At 43.6% G+C, this 15,022-nt stretch overlaps 1 protein-coding gene across 1 annotated transcript; it reads right to left on the bottom strand.

The window, feature by feature from the left end:
* Positions 1-912: 912 nt before the first annotated feature.
* On the bottom strand, positions 913-1,416 carry LOC148037362 (uncharacterized). Its single transcript, XM_087677097.1, has one exon. The coding sequence runs from the start codon at positions 1,414-1,416 to the stop codon at positions 913-915; it is 504 nt and encodes a 167-aa protein (XP_087533223.1).
* Between the last annotated feature and the right edge of the window lie 13,606 nt (positions 1,417-15,022).

Here is a 15,022-nt window from a genome sequence, read left to right as displayed (position 1 = left end):
ATCGATGTATGTTTTTCGAATCCATTGACCTTTAATTTGAGCCTCCACTATAGGCACTATATCTTTGAGTCCATATGCCTTGATTGCACTAACCATTTTACCTTGCCTTGCCCTTGTGCTTACCATTTTTTACCATTGTCGTCGCAGCTTTGGAGAGGCATGAAGTAGTTGTGGCCAAGTAATTTTTGGCCCTTGAGAGCTCACGTCTGCTACCAGATCATAAGGTTGTGTCCTGGAACCCAAAGGGAAGTTGGAGATATCAATTTTAGACCTAGTTCGAGTCTTTCTCTTCTTCCCTTCATCTCTAGGTGCCTGTGATGTACTTGCCTCATTGGTTGCTTCCTTACTTGCCTCAGTTTGGACACATATCCGCTTGATAGGCATGGTCTCTACTACATCCACCTTCATCTTACCTCTCGCTATTTCTTCTTGAAGCCTTCTATCCCTGACCACCTCCTCTATTTTTATGACATTAGCATTTGGTTGAACAGCAGGGGTTTTAGCTTGAACATAAGGTGGTTGTAAAATTGCAGGTCGTGACTGCTCTTGCTCTTGAGTCCTAGCACGAGGAGGGCTTACTTGTTGTCAAGGACCTCTGGCAAGGTGATCATATCTTCTAGGGTGAGGACAATTGTACATGCCATGTCCATTTTCTCCATAGTTGTAACACAATATCTCCCTTGCTTGTCGTCGCATTTGTGGTCGATTCCCACCATTCCCCTTGATAGGTCTTCTTGTACCTTGCACAATATTCACTCTCAAACCCTCTAGTTGATTAGTAAGATTGTTTATTTGTTGGATCATGTCTTCTTGACCTCTAACAAGGGCTGGTGCATTAGATACATTTGGGGAAACTTGAGAGGCCTCCATAGTTGTGATGTTGTTTCCCAAACCTGCTTGGCTAGCTTGGGCTTAGTACAGAATCTTTCGATTCTTTTCCCTAGTGATTCTCAAAGCATCTTCAAAAGTGTTTGGAAATTTCACCTTTACCTTATCCCTGAGCAAGGGATACAAACCTGAAATAAATCGATCCTTTTGAAGGCAGTTTGGAGCTCTCTCTCCAGGGTTCAGTGAGTTTGACCACTGTCCCCAAAGCTTCAAAAACCCTTCCTCATAAGTTGCATAACCATAAGGATCACTTTGATGGAGGGCCAAAAGCCATTGCCATAACTGTTTAGCTGAATTGGTTTGTTGAAATCTCCGCAAGAAAGCCGCCTTCAATCCTTCCCATTCAGCTCTTTTGGCCGGATTTAGAGTTTGGAACCACATTCTAGCTTCTTCCTTGAGCACCAAAGGAAAAGCCCTCAACTTTAATGCTTCATCATCCCTCCCAGAGACAAGGAAGGCCATCTCAAGGTTGTCCAAAAAACCCAATGCATTTTCTCCATTGCGCCCAAAGAAGCTTGGAAATGCCATGTTGCCTTAGTAGAGTACAAAGATGAACACGTCTAGACTTAAGTTGTATTTTATGAGGGGAAGGATGAATGGGTTTACAGATGCATTGATTTCAGCAAGACGTCTAGGCCCCAATATGCTTCTAATAATGCCTTGGAATCTAAGCTTTGTGCTGGCTACAATATGCACAGTTTGCATAGCAAGTGGACGGATAGGTCCGTACAACTCGTTGTGATTCATGAGAAACTATTATAATAGGATAAAGACATGTACATTGAAGGATGCATTGTAGTCTAGCATTGGGAATATTATAGGTTCTGGTGATACAAGAATCTCCCTTAATCTTTCAGCCCCAAAGTACATGACAAGACGCTGTTGGAAGAAAATCTTCCTACTGATGCATACATTAACTTGGATGTTTTGTACAAAGTGGAAGGTGTAGAAATTCGGGCCATTATTATTATTCATGAGTAGAAACTACTTAAGGGAGTAGAGGGAATGCACTTTCTTGAATTATGAAGGATTTTTCCAAGAATGTTTCTTTTTGGATCCCACCAACTTTGCTATACGGAGAATTTGCTCACCAGTGATTGTTCTTGCCTTAGTGTGTCCATCCTCAGCGACATATATTTCATAAGGTGTGATGGCCACCTTTTCAACCACACCCAACCTTCGAGCTAACAACAATTGAAGGTAGTCTTCATACTTTGCACTTCTACAAAACTCCACACCGTTCATGCATAGTTGTCCTCCTTTGATGTGGATTAGGCCAGAGAGAGAGAGGGATTTGATGATTTGGAGACGAGGACCTCCCGGAAGGGCCTTTACTTTGTTTGCAAAACACTCACCACAATTATGAGAACCTAGCAATTGATGGCAACATGATTTTTTCCGTTGTGAGAGAATGGAATTTTTAAGGTGAACACCTTTTACTCGCATGCGTGCCGTCATCCGATAGGCATACTTCCTTTCTTGGGCTTCCTTGGGAGACCATTGTGGGAGTCGTGGACTTCGACCACCTTCAAAAAGAGTTGGTGAAGGCGTTGGAGAAGAGCCACTTGGAGTACTTGTTGTAGAGGATGCACCACCATGTGTTGTATAATCCCGCATGGATGAGAATGTCCTCAGTGGGGGCACCAATTTATGACGAAGGAAATTCGGTATGGCAGCCTCTATACTATGCCGACCTCCCTTCTGCCACAAAGTGAATGAGGTAAGGGCACCACCTAGTCATGGAAGAGCGGACTAGGACGCTATGCAAGAGGGAGAGGAGATTGTGAGGGAGAAGAGAGGAAAACTAAGAGAGGGAGAGAGAGAGTGTGAGAGAGAGAGAGAACTACGAAAAAATAGATGAATCAATAAACTTAAGAGATGGAGAACCCTCGGGATATAACCAAGATACACAATATGGACACCAATATCATGGGCTTATTACATTGTAGAGCATACATAAGCTATAGTAAGGGAAGGAATTTCATAAGCTCATGAGGGAGAATGGGGAAGGCTCAATAGGGCTGAAGGAGGCCTCTTTGCTCTCTCTCTTCTTCTTACAAATTACAAAGGAGAAGGCCTCTTTATATAGGCCTTGAGGGTGTAATAGGAATTAACACCACCAAAGCTGCATTAAGGCGGTTCCACCAATGTAGAAGCTCCATCTAGATGTTTTGTTGACCAATTTGTACTTAATCAAGCTCCATCATAGGTGAGTTGTCTCAATTCTCCCCCCCATAGCTTGAGTCCAAGAGCTCTCCTATAAAAAAATATAGAGAATCTTCATAAAATAAGATCATATCTAGCAATAATAGAGAGAGAGTAATGAGAGTTCATACATTACTACTACAATTAAGGATGATTTGAGGGTGATTTAGGAGGGGAATTCTAATGGTTTATTATCTTGAGAGAGATGAGAAGAGAGGGGAAAGGGTTGGGGGTCTAATGAATGATGTTTTATGGAAGTGTTAAGTGTGGGGAAGAAAGTATGGATGTGTATAAAATTGGGAGGTGGTCTCCACTGCAGTTGGAAAAAGTTGGCATCCACCATTTTGGCCATATCTCCCGACTCGTAGCTCCAAAAAATTATTAAAAAATACCAGCCGAAACTTCCGCTCACACGCTCCAACTTTCATGTTGAAAAGTTTTTTTGGATCGGAGTGGAAGTATTTTTAAAAAATCTTACAAAGTCGTGTGCCTGATTTTTCTTCCACTAATGCTTCCAAGAAGGGTCCCATTTGGTTGAATTGTCATAAGGCTCCAAAGTCATGACATTATGAGCCTCACATGCCCTTTGAATGGCTCCAAATCTATTTCATATCTTTTCTTTTCACATTATACATTTTCCCTTCACCTTCCCCCATTGATCTTTACTCTTCACCCCCCTTGGTAAACCGGTCCATGAAATATTTTCATCCAGTGATTTCTTGGATTTCCCAAGAGGTTGTTCCCACCCTCTTCTTTATTTCAAAGCTCCAAATGTACAAAAAATCAACAAAGTATTAGACAAATATTTTTTTGTGATTTTCTCGGATCAGCTGGCATAATTACCAAGGTTCTTCTTCAAGGATCAACCCCCCTTTCTTTATGCCAATTGTCCTCTCTCTTTCCCTAGGCTTACAAAGCCTTCGAGATATATGAAATCACTATGGCACATTCATGAAGTATCTAACATAGGTTTGTGTTTTTCCTTAATTGTTATCCCTTCTCTCACAATTCTCTCAATGAGTTGTGATGTTTTCATGTTACGGGGTCTCTACTTGACTATTGTGGTTCAAGCCCTCCCTTATTGGTCAACTGTGATTCTGGTTTTTCAAGTTCCACTCAAAGGCTCATGATATGGAGAATTACTTGGAGTCTTTGTACAAGTGCTTTGCTCTTGTGCGGTCAATATCACTAGTTGCAATGGAACTTTCCTTCTCGGGAGCTAGTTGTTATAGTACTTCTAAAGTCTTATAGCACCAACAAGGTATTTACACCAGAGATCTAACTCTTAAGGTTGGGTCAAAGCACTCTAAATCTCATCGAGAACACAGGAAACTTGAAAGGTGAACAAGGCAAGTGCTAAACCTCTAAGAAGACCCTCATGGCGATGTGCCACTTGAGTACTTGCAATGGATAGAGAGCTATGTCTTGAGTTGACACTTGAGTCGGTGGATTGCAAGTGTATGCCTTGTACTCTCAAGACAAATGTGAAATCCCTTCTCATGTGAAGTTTAAGAGAACTTAAAGCACTATCTAAGATGTAGTTAGTTCTTCTCATAAGGTCATGAAACTACTAAGTGATTTACTAATTTGTCTTGGTAGTCTACAAAGTGTCATAGCTCAAGGTTGTGATTGCATTGCGATTTCGCAAGGTTGCAAGCTACCCCCTTTGGATTCTAAATAGAATCCATATGTTAGTGACCTTCAACATAAAGAGGTAGACTACTAAACTAAATGCAAGTCATCCCCTGGCCCAAAAAGGCAAGCTTGTGACTAGACTATATCTAGTTGCTTACTTCCCAGATGTTGATCAACTCACAATGGGTAGGTGAGTATGGGAGGATCATGATTGGTGAAAAAAATACAATTTAGCACAAAAAACCTGCAATTCTTCAAAAGTCAAGAGTTCACAAACTTGAAAGGATTAATCAACCATTGGGAGCCCCAAACTAGCTTTTTGAGCCTCCCAATTGGCATGTCAAGCGCTTGTAATAGAATCCTTGACTCTAAGTGTGTAGAGGTGAGCTCAAGATCAACCGCCAAGACCCACGAACCACTTATTGTTCAAGCGTTTCAAGCGAGCACTAATGGCTACCTCTCACATAGCCGACATGCTATCCCTCTCTATGAGTGTAGTGAGCTTACCTTAATGCCCGATTGAGTTGTTGAGATATTTGCAATCACACCTACTTTAGTCCCTTTGTATAGGATAGCTAGGCTAGGAAGATGCAGTCCATTCTGTGAAGAGAGACAAAATCCCATATGCACAGTGGATGTTGAGTGCTACCAAAGAACTCTATATAATGATGTACTTGAACTATCACTTTCATATGATGATAATGCAATAGTACTTGTCTCTTCTGTCAAGTGTCTGTGTCATTATTGTCCATACACAAGATTGTGTTTATGAGTTCAAGTCTCAATCTTGAAACCTAATTCACTTGTGTAATAGTTGTCTACATTGTCATGTCAATATGAGTTGTGTCTTTATCTTCCATCCTCCATAGCTTCCACCTTTGCCATGCTCTAGATCCCGCATCTTTAACATGGTATCAGAGCCCAGTCGGGCATGGCATAACTCAGATCCCAGTCGAGCATGGCATCTTTAACATGGTATCAGAGCCCAGTCGTGCATGGGATAACTCAATTCTCTGCTCTCTCAGTCCCCCTTAACCTCAGGTCAGCTCAAGGTCAGCTCATGGTTCCATTTCTCACCTCCATCTCTACTTGACCGCAGTCATAGCCAGCAGCACCCTGTCAACTTGAAGCTCCTCGATCTCTCTCCACAGGTCATATTTGAACCTGCTCTCTTCTAGACATTTGTTCCTTGACTCCCAAGGCTTCTCTGTATCACTTAAGAACCTGACATTGGCCACTCCATAGCTCAGCATTGTGAGTTTACACAGTTGCTACCGTGTGTGTCTGCCATAGCCAAATAGACCCTGCCAACTTTGAGGAGTTGGATCTTTTATAGAGTTTTGGTTGCACCTTTATATTTAAAGGTGCACCTTCTTGATTTTGGCTTCTTTCAGCTTCCATGGTTGTGTCTTGGACTCCTAGTGGTTGTTCCCATGCTTTTAGATTTCCTTCGAGCCCACTCTTTTGTAGAGAGCCTTTCCTTTTTTCCGCATTGCCCTTTTCCTCTTGATGCCTTGTTTTTCACTTCCTTCACTTTGCAGTAAACATTACCCCCTCCTAGTTGAGTGCCAATCCCATGGCACTGCTAGGTGGTGAGTCGGATGGTATTACTAGAGTAGTCGGGTGGCTTTTTGAGTTTGTATACAAGCCCTGGTGGATCGTGTGTTGGAGAGATTTATGGATGTGGAAGGCCCTTGAGTTTGGAATGAGCCTTGGTGTTGGAGGGATTTATGGAATTGGAAGGCCCTTGAGTTTGGAATGATCCCTGATGGTGGATGGATTTATGGGCCTGGGAGGAGCTTATACGAGCCCTGGTGGAAGGTGTACTAAAGGGATTTATGCCTTTGAAATTGAAGATAAAGTTGGGCAAATCCCCGTATGGAGAGAGGCGGGTATGCAGATCCATCTTTGAAATTGAAGATATAGTTGGACATATATGTCGTTTGGCCCTCTCTGGCTATCTTCTCCTACGTTGTTCCAAATAAGCTTATTCATTCACTTTTTGACTGGGGCTATTACATCCACCCCTTGCTTTATTGTGCCTGCATGGTGACATGTTGCATAAGATGGGGAGTGCATTGCATGGATGATGGGGCCTTTGGAGCTGGTGGTCAGGGCCTTTGTTTGTACTTGGAAAGAAAAGAAAGGTGCACTACCTGGGGGTATTTCTACCTTGTCATGGAGTGTGTGGTGCCCGTGTTTGTTGAACTAAGAGATGGGTCTAACCTTAGGCTAACCTTGGGCAAGCCCTCGATGGTGTTCCACACTTGGTGACCCAGTTTATGCATAAGGAAGGTGTGGTGCAGGGGACTTAGGGTGAGAGGTCTAACCCAAGGCAAGAATTACCTTTCTAGGTGTGTCCTGCCCTTGATGTGTCCTAAGCAAGTGTCTTGGGGAATCCAAAGGGCTAGGGGGCTAAGCACGGAGTCGGCCCCCGACCGAGGCCACCAAGCACACCTAACTTTAGGACCCCTAGGTGTAGTGACTGTGATCAATGTGCAACTTGGAGTATCTATGTGTGATATCTTTTTTTTTGTGCCTATGTTACATAATCGTGTCAGAGAAGTTAATCTTCATCATCCGAGTGAGGTGGAGAAGGGGGCTTAATAGATTTGTTAAGAAATTGGTGGCTTTGGAGATACCCCTTGAGGTTTAGGCCAACCTGAAGGGTGGTGGTGGAGAGGAATGGATGATTGTAGCAGGTGAAGCGGCTATCATTCATGTCCTCTAGGACGGCTAAGAAAAATGAAGGCAATAGAGCAACTTGCATCATTAGTTGAGCCATCGTGCAACTATCTATAGCATTAGGATCAAAATGGAGTATTGGAAGGCCACGCTCTTGTGGGGTGGGGTCTTGCCTAAGGAGTATCCTAAGCAATCTAAGGTAATTACAAGTAGTAATAAAGGCAGGGTCAGGGGATGAAGAGAATTCGTTAGTGAATTGGATTAGGTTATTGTACAAGTTCTCTTATGTGAAGAAGAGGGCCTCTTCATATGTAGTACAATGAGGATTATAGATTACAGGGAAGTCATAGCGACCGTGGACAATGGAGTCAAAATCCCTCCCACCCTTTGAGGGTAAGGCATAAAGGTTGGGTCATTTTGCTTGAAGGGTTGAGTGTTGCAAAAGGCCATCCAAGTGTCCAAGTTGGAGTCACAGACCCTTCTTCTCCATTTAGGTTGACATTTGTAGCCGGCCATAGACCTTGGCACTTCAAAAACCTTATTCTGCCAAAACTTGGCATCTTCAGTGGCCTATAAGGTGGGATTCTACTCTCTCTCCTCCAGCCATTTCTGTCCAAGCTTGCTTTCGATGTTAATCACCTCCTCCACCACCTTGATGGGCAAGACCCTACGCAAGGTGTTGGGGAGTTGGAAGTTAAAGTTGAAGGGGCTCTTGGACATTTCTTGCATGTCTCAGATTACAAGGTCGGCATGGAAGCTCACTAGGGCATCATCCTCGCATGGTGGGATAGGTGCTTGGGGTGCCCTCATTCCCTTGGCCTTCCATTTTCTCCTTTTGTCCTCCACCATTTGTTTTCTTCTTTCCCTTAGTGTCGCCTTTCTTTCTACAGAGGTGTCTATGCGTTACTACTCTTCAAGCTGCGGGGAAGGAGTTGGTGGGACAAGCTCTTCAAGCTACAGGGAAGGAGTCGGTGGGACAAGCTCTTCATCATGTGATCTCTTCTCAAATTTCACATCCACCTCCCTCTCCTGGTTTGGCTCCTATTGCTCTTCTTCGAGGAATTTGAGTGTGTCTACTTCCTGTGAGGTTAGGCCTACCAATAGGAGATAATGGCATTGCTCTTCCAGGCTTGGGCCAACTCCACTAGGTTGTGGTGGCATCTTTAGTCTTGTGTTCCGTGCCCTATGAGCCATTCCCACTTTCTTTTTCATTGCCTCTATGGACTCTCCCTCCTCTACCTGGGTGACGTCCAATAGGGTATCCAGGAAGGCGTGTTGCTGGGTTTGGAAGCTCACTTCGGCGGCTTCCGTTCTGCTTTCAACAAGTATATTTTCTTTTTTGACTTGAGCGAGATGGCATGCCAAGGCTTTAACTCTTTTTTCGTTCTAATTAACCCATTCTTCTACCCTCCTGTTCATATCTTTGAGGCTTTTCCCCTGCCTCTAAGCTAGCACCGTCAGTCTTTGTTCTTGATCTTCCATTTCTTTCTTTAGCTTTTTCTACTCTTCCTGTGCTGAGGCAGCCTCTTGGGTTAGTTTCTCCACCTCTCTTTCGTACTTGCGAGCTCTTTCCTCCCTCAACTCCTCTAGTTCTTTTGTGGCTTTAGTGATTTTCTCCATTTCAGCTTGTAGATATTTGTAGCTGCCACAATCTCTTCATTGTGCCATTGTAAACATAGTATGGCCTCGGTTTCTTCATTCAATCGCACTTGCCATTCTGCTTCTGTCTCCCCCTTAGCTTGTAGCTCCTCCTTCAGCTCTCTCATGAACTTCCCTTTGGGCCATGGCTATTTGGTGTGCTTTCTCCAACTAGGATGCAGCCATGGCCTCTTTTTCAACTTCAAGCTCTGTTATCGCAAATTTTTTCTCCTCCTTGGCTTTCTCTAATTGAGAGAGGATCTCCTTGACATACTCATTGTATTCTTCCGATGGCCTCTCTGTTGCAAGGACAGAGGTTGTGGAGCATGTCCCCTTTTGCCTCTTAAGGTCTTGCCTCGACTCACCTTGACTCAGCGTTTGCCACAGTCGGCCTTTTGGTTCCTACCAGGGGGGTTCCTTCTCTTGCTCCTTTGCCCAATTCTTTATTCACAAAGTACTAGACCCAAGTCATTCAGCTGATGGCATCCACCTAGGTCATAGAACTAGGCGTGGTGATGGCGGTGGTGGTGGCGGGCATTAGGAGAGTGGGAATGGGGGTGATTGGGGCATTGCCCTTCTATTCTTGCACTGCAAGTGGTGCAAAATCTGGCACATGGGTGCTTAAGCTTGGCCCTTTGTCTCTGATTGGGCTTGTAGGTTTTGACTCGTCCTGCCTAGACTGCTGCTCAATGGACCTGCATGGCGAGGGCCATGTCTTCCTCTTCCTTTTTTCTCAACTCCTCTTCCTACCTTTTCCTTCTTTCCTCCTTGGCCTTTTTGGACTCCCTACGAGCCTTTTGCAAGTGCGCCTTCTCTTGTTTTCTCCTCTTCTCTTCCTAATTTCTTAGTGCAATTTTCTTCTTTATCTTCTTAGCCTTCCCCTGGCTAGTCTGCTCTTCTTGTTCCCTGTCTTCTTCTTCCTCACTCAATGTCCTTTCAGTGGATTGCCCCTCTTGTTCCTGGTGAGGTGGCAACCTACTTGGCATTTCATCTACTCCTTCTCCTATTTCTTCTCGCCCTTGTCCCAAGGCTTCCTTGATGATCGCAATGAGGACCCCACCGAATCTTATGGTTGCAGTCTTTGAAGATGAAGCTTTCCTTTTAGCCTTGATGGTAGGAGATTCTCCTCTAACAAGCTGTCCTCTCGTTGCCAAAGCTTTTGCTAAGGTCTCAATGGTCTTCCTCACAAAACTATTGAGGTTCACCTCATCCAGGAACCTTGCTGTGATGCTATCTAGTAGGGGGATGTTGATGCAGCTCATGATGGTGTTGTGCCTCTGACTAGAGAACAATGCATGTACCATCTTGTCTTGGAGTTGGACTTCGGGATGTGGGATATCCACCAAGTTGATTCCATTGTTGGTGTGGACCTTTACCTTATCCATTCTTATCAAGGCATACACATCTATCTTTGACTTTCTCTCTACTTTGTTCGCCAATCCCAATGCTTTTTCCACTAGCTCCAGGGTCAATTCAATCTACACTTGATGAGTTCCCTCTCCCTCATGCACAGTTAGGTGCCGCAGCTCCTATGGAAAGTCCTCAGAAACTCTGCACAATGGAAGTAGTCCACCCCCTGGCTTATTGCTTCCACATATTTTTGTAGATTCCATTGCTCGATGATCTACCTCATAGCCCGCTCTTCAATGGCCACGTCTTCTAGGTTGAAGATATACCAGAACTTAAACTAGTTGAAGGCTCATGTTTCCACTGAAAGTCTGTATTTTTCTTGTTCTTCTTTTGAAAAAGGAAATTTGCAAGCCTTTTCTTATTCACTATTAGTGCTTTTCAAAATAATTATAAGCAACAAGAAACAACTACATATTGCTGAACTAAAATGCTTGAGTGCAGAAGTATACTTTTTTTTCTCCAAGTAGTCTATTGATTTCAAATTTTATTGGCATTTTCCTCAATTACAAGTATGTTGCATCCTACCCTTGCAATGTGTGCTTTTCCTTTATTTTTTTCCTTATGTGTTTGGTTTGATTCACCTTAACCCCTCCCCCTTCTGAAATGAGAAGAATCCTTCCTAGGAGTAAAGGGTTAGAGGATGAAGGGTCTTCAACACATAATCTTAGTGTTTTACTTTTGCACGAGCTAGGCATATAAATTCTAATTATATTCTAAATTTGTATAGCTATCCATATCGAAAGGGTGGATGCCTATATGCCTAATGTAAGTGAGGACATCAAGCAAGAAGTCATTAGAGTCCACTTGGCTAGCAACATGCGACTCCTCCTCAGTGAGGATGCGATCTAAATAAGGATGTCCGTTAACGTATTCTTTGAGGGGTCAATTACAGAGGGTAGTCAACACCCTATATGAAGTTGGAGCTACATAGGTTAGGTTGTATTTGGATGCCTTGATTGCATGTCACTACTTAGTGTTGGTCATTAATTGGCATCCCTCTAGCTTCCATTGCAGTCATAGAGTGTACTATTTTTTCAAGAAAGGGGAGTTGTTGGCTGCAAGTTGTTTCAAGTCTTCTATTTCTTGATCGTTGGCACAAGCTGCACCCTTGTCATATGTAGTGATGAGGCATTGTCGTTGTGCTTGTTTGCGGGAGACCTTGGTGGAAATCAGCTCCATATCTTCTTTGAAGCTTTGACAAACATGAATTCTAATTCTTACCAAGAACAAAAGGGTGTCTGTTTTTTCATCGCCAAAGGTTGTCCAAGAGCCCCAAGTCTAAGCGGTCATATTTTTTTAGCAAAAAGTGACATGAAAGTCACATCCAAGTGTCTAAGGCAAGAAACCAAGTCATCCCCTGTATTTTCAGCTAAGTCTGTGACTAAGGATAGAATTGATCACCACTCATAAGAGGGTCTAAGCCCAGCATGTGGTTGAGGTTTGACAGCACTGGACAGTTCAGCAGCTAATGGTTGTAGCTTGGCCTCATGTTTGATGGGTTGGGTTGTAGTTGTGGTTGTTGTACTGCTAGATGCATCTAAGATTTGAGAGGTATCATTAGCATGAGATTTGGGTGTTTTACTAGTAGCAGGATGCGATTTTGGGTGATAGATTGGTTTAGGCATTGTTGAGCTAGGTTTTAGTGGTTCTATGGACTTGGTGGGCCATTTCATCTTATCGTCTGAGTATCTCCAACTCATAGTTTTGTGTCTCCAAGCTCGAGGGTTGCATTTGAGTAGCATTTTTGGTTGTTTTGGCTTTAGGTAGCCAAATCGAGGGATTACCCTCATAGTAGCCTTGCACTTGCAACAAGATTTTGGGGACCCATTGTAGTTTGTGATTGTGCATCGATGTTTACAGTTCCGTCTTGGCTTCCTAAGTTTTGAGTGTGGGCCCTCAATGCCACGAGGGCATGGGTGTGTGCGTCAAGGTGGTAGTCCTTGACGCTTAGATACCCATTTGAACTAGGGTTTCTCTATCACAATGTTGGGTTCAGCGGGTTGCGGACTTTGAGGTTTGGTGGGTTGTGACTAGTCATGACCCCCCTCCTTAGGCTTGATGGTGGGGTTCTCTATCAGTGGCTTTGTGGACTTGGAAGGAGTCATGATGCCCTTGCTAAAAGATGCAAATATTCAGACGTCACCTATGGCTAGTCAAATATGTTATGACTCGTAGTCGACAATACAACGAGCTTGCTTCTTGAAGGTTTGTCCTAACAGTGATTCTGTGCCTACATTCTTAGTGTTGGGCAACACATAGAAGAATATCGGCATGCTTTCAGAATCAATAGAAACTGCAACCTTGCACTTTTCCAAAAGTGTGTAGGTTTGGCCTCCATAAGGGCTAAGCTTAGCATTAATGTGCTACAACTGTGGTTTGCCATTTTGGGTCCAATGGTCATGGGTTAAAATATTAAAATTAGCTCCCTCATCTATCAATATGTTGATGGTGCATGTGTACTTAGCAGTGACTGTCATGCTAAGGTAAGCTTGTGCTACTGCTTCCTCATCCTCACCGTCCATCTCAGTGATAGTGGCTACTTGTACATGGATAGGGGGTGCTAGCATTGGGGGCTCATGTAATGGGTGCGTGGGAGGGAAGTACTTCTTTATGCGGCTGCCATTGAAGAAGCCTATGCCCTCACCTTCTAGGGTTTTGAGTTCTACGTTGCCAGTTTCGCTGATGGTTCGAACCTTAAAAGGTCCTAGCCCCCAAAACTTGAGCTTTTGCTTATGTCCTTTGATTGAGTACAATAGTACTAAGTCGCCTTGTTCCAAGTTGCGCTACTTGACATGCTTGTCAAACCAGTATTTGCATCTTGCATTTTTGCATATTAATGCATGGGTGGCTAGAAACCGGGTTTCTCATAAGCGTTTGAGTTCAATCAAGCATTCTCTCCATGCCTCCTTCCCATCCCATCTCTCTTGAAGGGCTATCGTGAGGATTGCTACGAATAATTCTAGGGGAAGGATTGCCTCTGTACCATATGTCAATCTAAAGGGGGTTTGTAGTCGTCTTGTAAGTCATGTAGTAGGTCCACAAGGCCGCCCATCAGCTTGTTATCCCAATCACTGTGTGAAGTAGAGATGAATTTGGTCATGATATTTATTAAGATTTTATTTGTGGATTTGGCTTGGTCGTTTTCTTGAGGGTAATAAGGTGAGGATTTTCAATAGATGATTAGAAAGGAGGACAGGAGGTGAGCTATCAATTCATTGATAATGTGTGTGCCTTGGTCGCTAACTAGTTTGATGGGACAGCCAAACCGTGAGATCACTTGCTCCCATAAGAACTTAGCAACGGTCCTAGCATCATTCTTTCTCGTAGCTTGTGCTTCTGCCCATTTTGTTAGATAGTTGGTGGCCACAATGATGTATTTGGCTTGTGAATATTGTACTGCAGGACTAATGGGTCTTATGAAGTCGATCCCCCATTTCTCGAAAGCTTGTCATGTGATAATTGGGGTTAGCTCCATGTGATCCTTATGAATTGGGACTTTAGTCCGTTGTCATTCATAATAATTCTTCACAAATCGTGCCGCATCTCGGAAGAGGGTAGGCCACCACAGCTGGGTCTGCAACACTTTGCAGGCTGTCTCGTCTTCGCTGAAATGTCCTCCTGCGATTCCACTATGTGCTTTTGTCACTACGTCATGCATCTCATGCTCACACACGCATTTGCTTAATAACCCTTCTTGCCCTAGCCTGTAATGTTAGCCTACTATCAATTGATAGGGTTGGATCTTCAGGATGAGCCACCTAAGTCGAGCTTTTTCTATTAGTCATTCTGGTAGTCCGTGCTCAAGCACTTGAACTATGTCATCTGCCCAATACAACGTTATGCCAGCTCTAAACAAATCTTTTTGGCTAGATAAGAAGAATATATGCGCATCTGGCAGTTCATCCACAATGCTGTGTCGAGCCGCTTCTCCCATGGGGATACAAGACATACGGTCAGCCATGTAATGCGACTTCCCTTTACGTACACCACCATGGAGAAGTCAAACTCCAAAAGAAAAAGAAGCCATCTAGCAATATGTCCTGTAGCGCATGGTTTGTTAACAAGATACAACAAGGCTTGATGGTCAACAAAGAAAGTAAAAGGCGTAGCCAAAAGATAATGTCAAAATTTCTTTACGGCAAACACCATGGCCAAGCCCTCTCTCTCCGTTGTCGCGTAATTTATTTCAATCTCAGTGAGTTTTCTACTAGTAAAGCTCATTGGGTAATCCAGGTTGTGTTCACCACATTGGCACAACACAACCCCTAAGGTGAATTTCAAAGCGTTTATGTGCTCATGAAACGTAAGTGTCCCATATGGGGCTCAAAGAATTGGTGCTGTGGTCAGAGCCTTCTTTAGTTCCTCATATGCGTGTTGGCATTCCTCGGTCCATTCAAATATGATCAATAGCTTGTATAGAGGTCTAGCAATCAATGCATAGTTCAACATAAAATGTCGATAATACCCTGTGTATCCTAAGAAGCACTAAACACCCTTGAAAATCTACTGGGGATGGAAGACCGACAATGGCCTTGATCTTCGAGAAATTTGTGGCAATTTC

Source organism: Lygodium microphyllum, chromosome 4, assembly GCF_053477565.2.
Source record: "Lygodium microphyllum isolate KBCC chromosome 4, Lygodium_microphyllum_v1.1.10, whole genome shotgun sequence".
Taxonomy (NCBI): Eukaryota; Viridiplantae; Streptophyta; class Polypodiopsida; order Schizaeales; family Lygodiaceae; genus Lygodium; species Lygodium microphyllum.
This window is presented reverse-complemented; position numbering and strand designations above follow the sequence as displayed.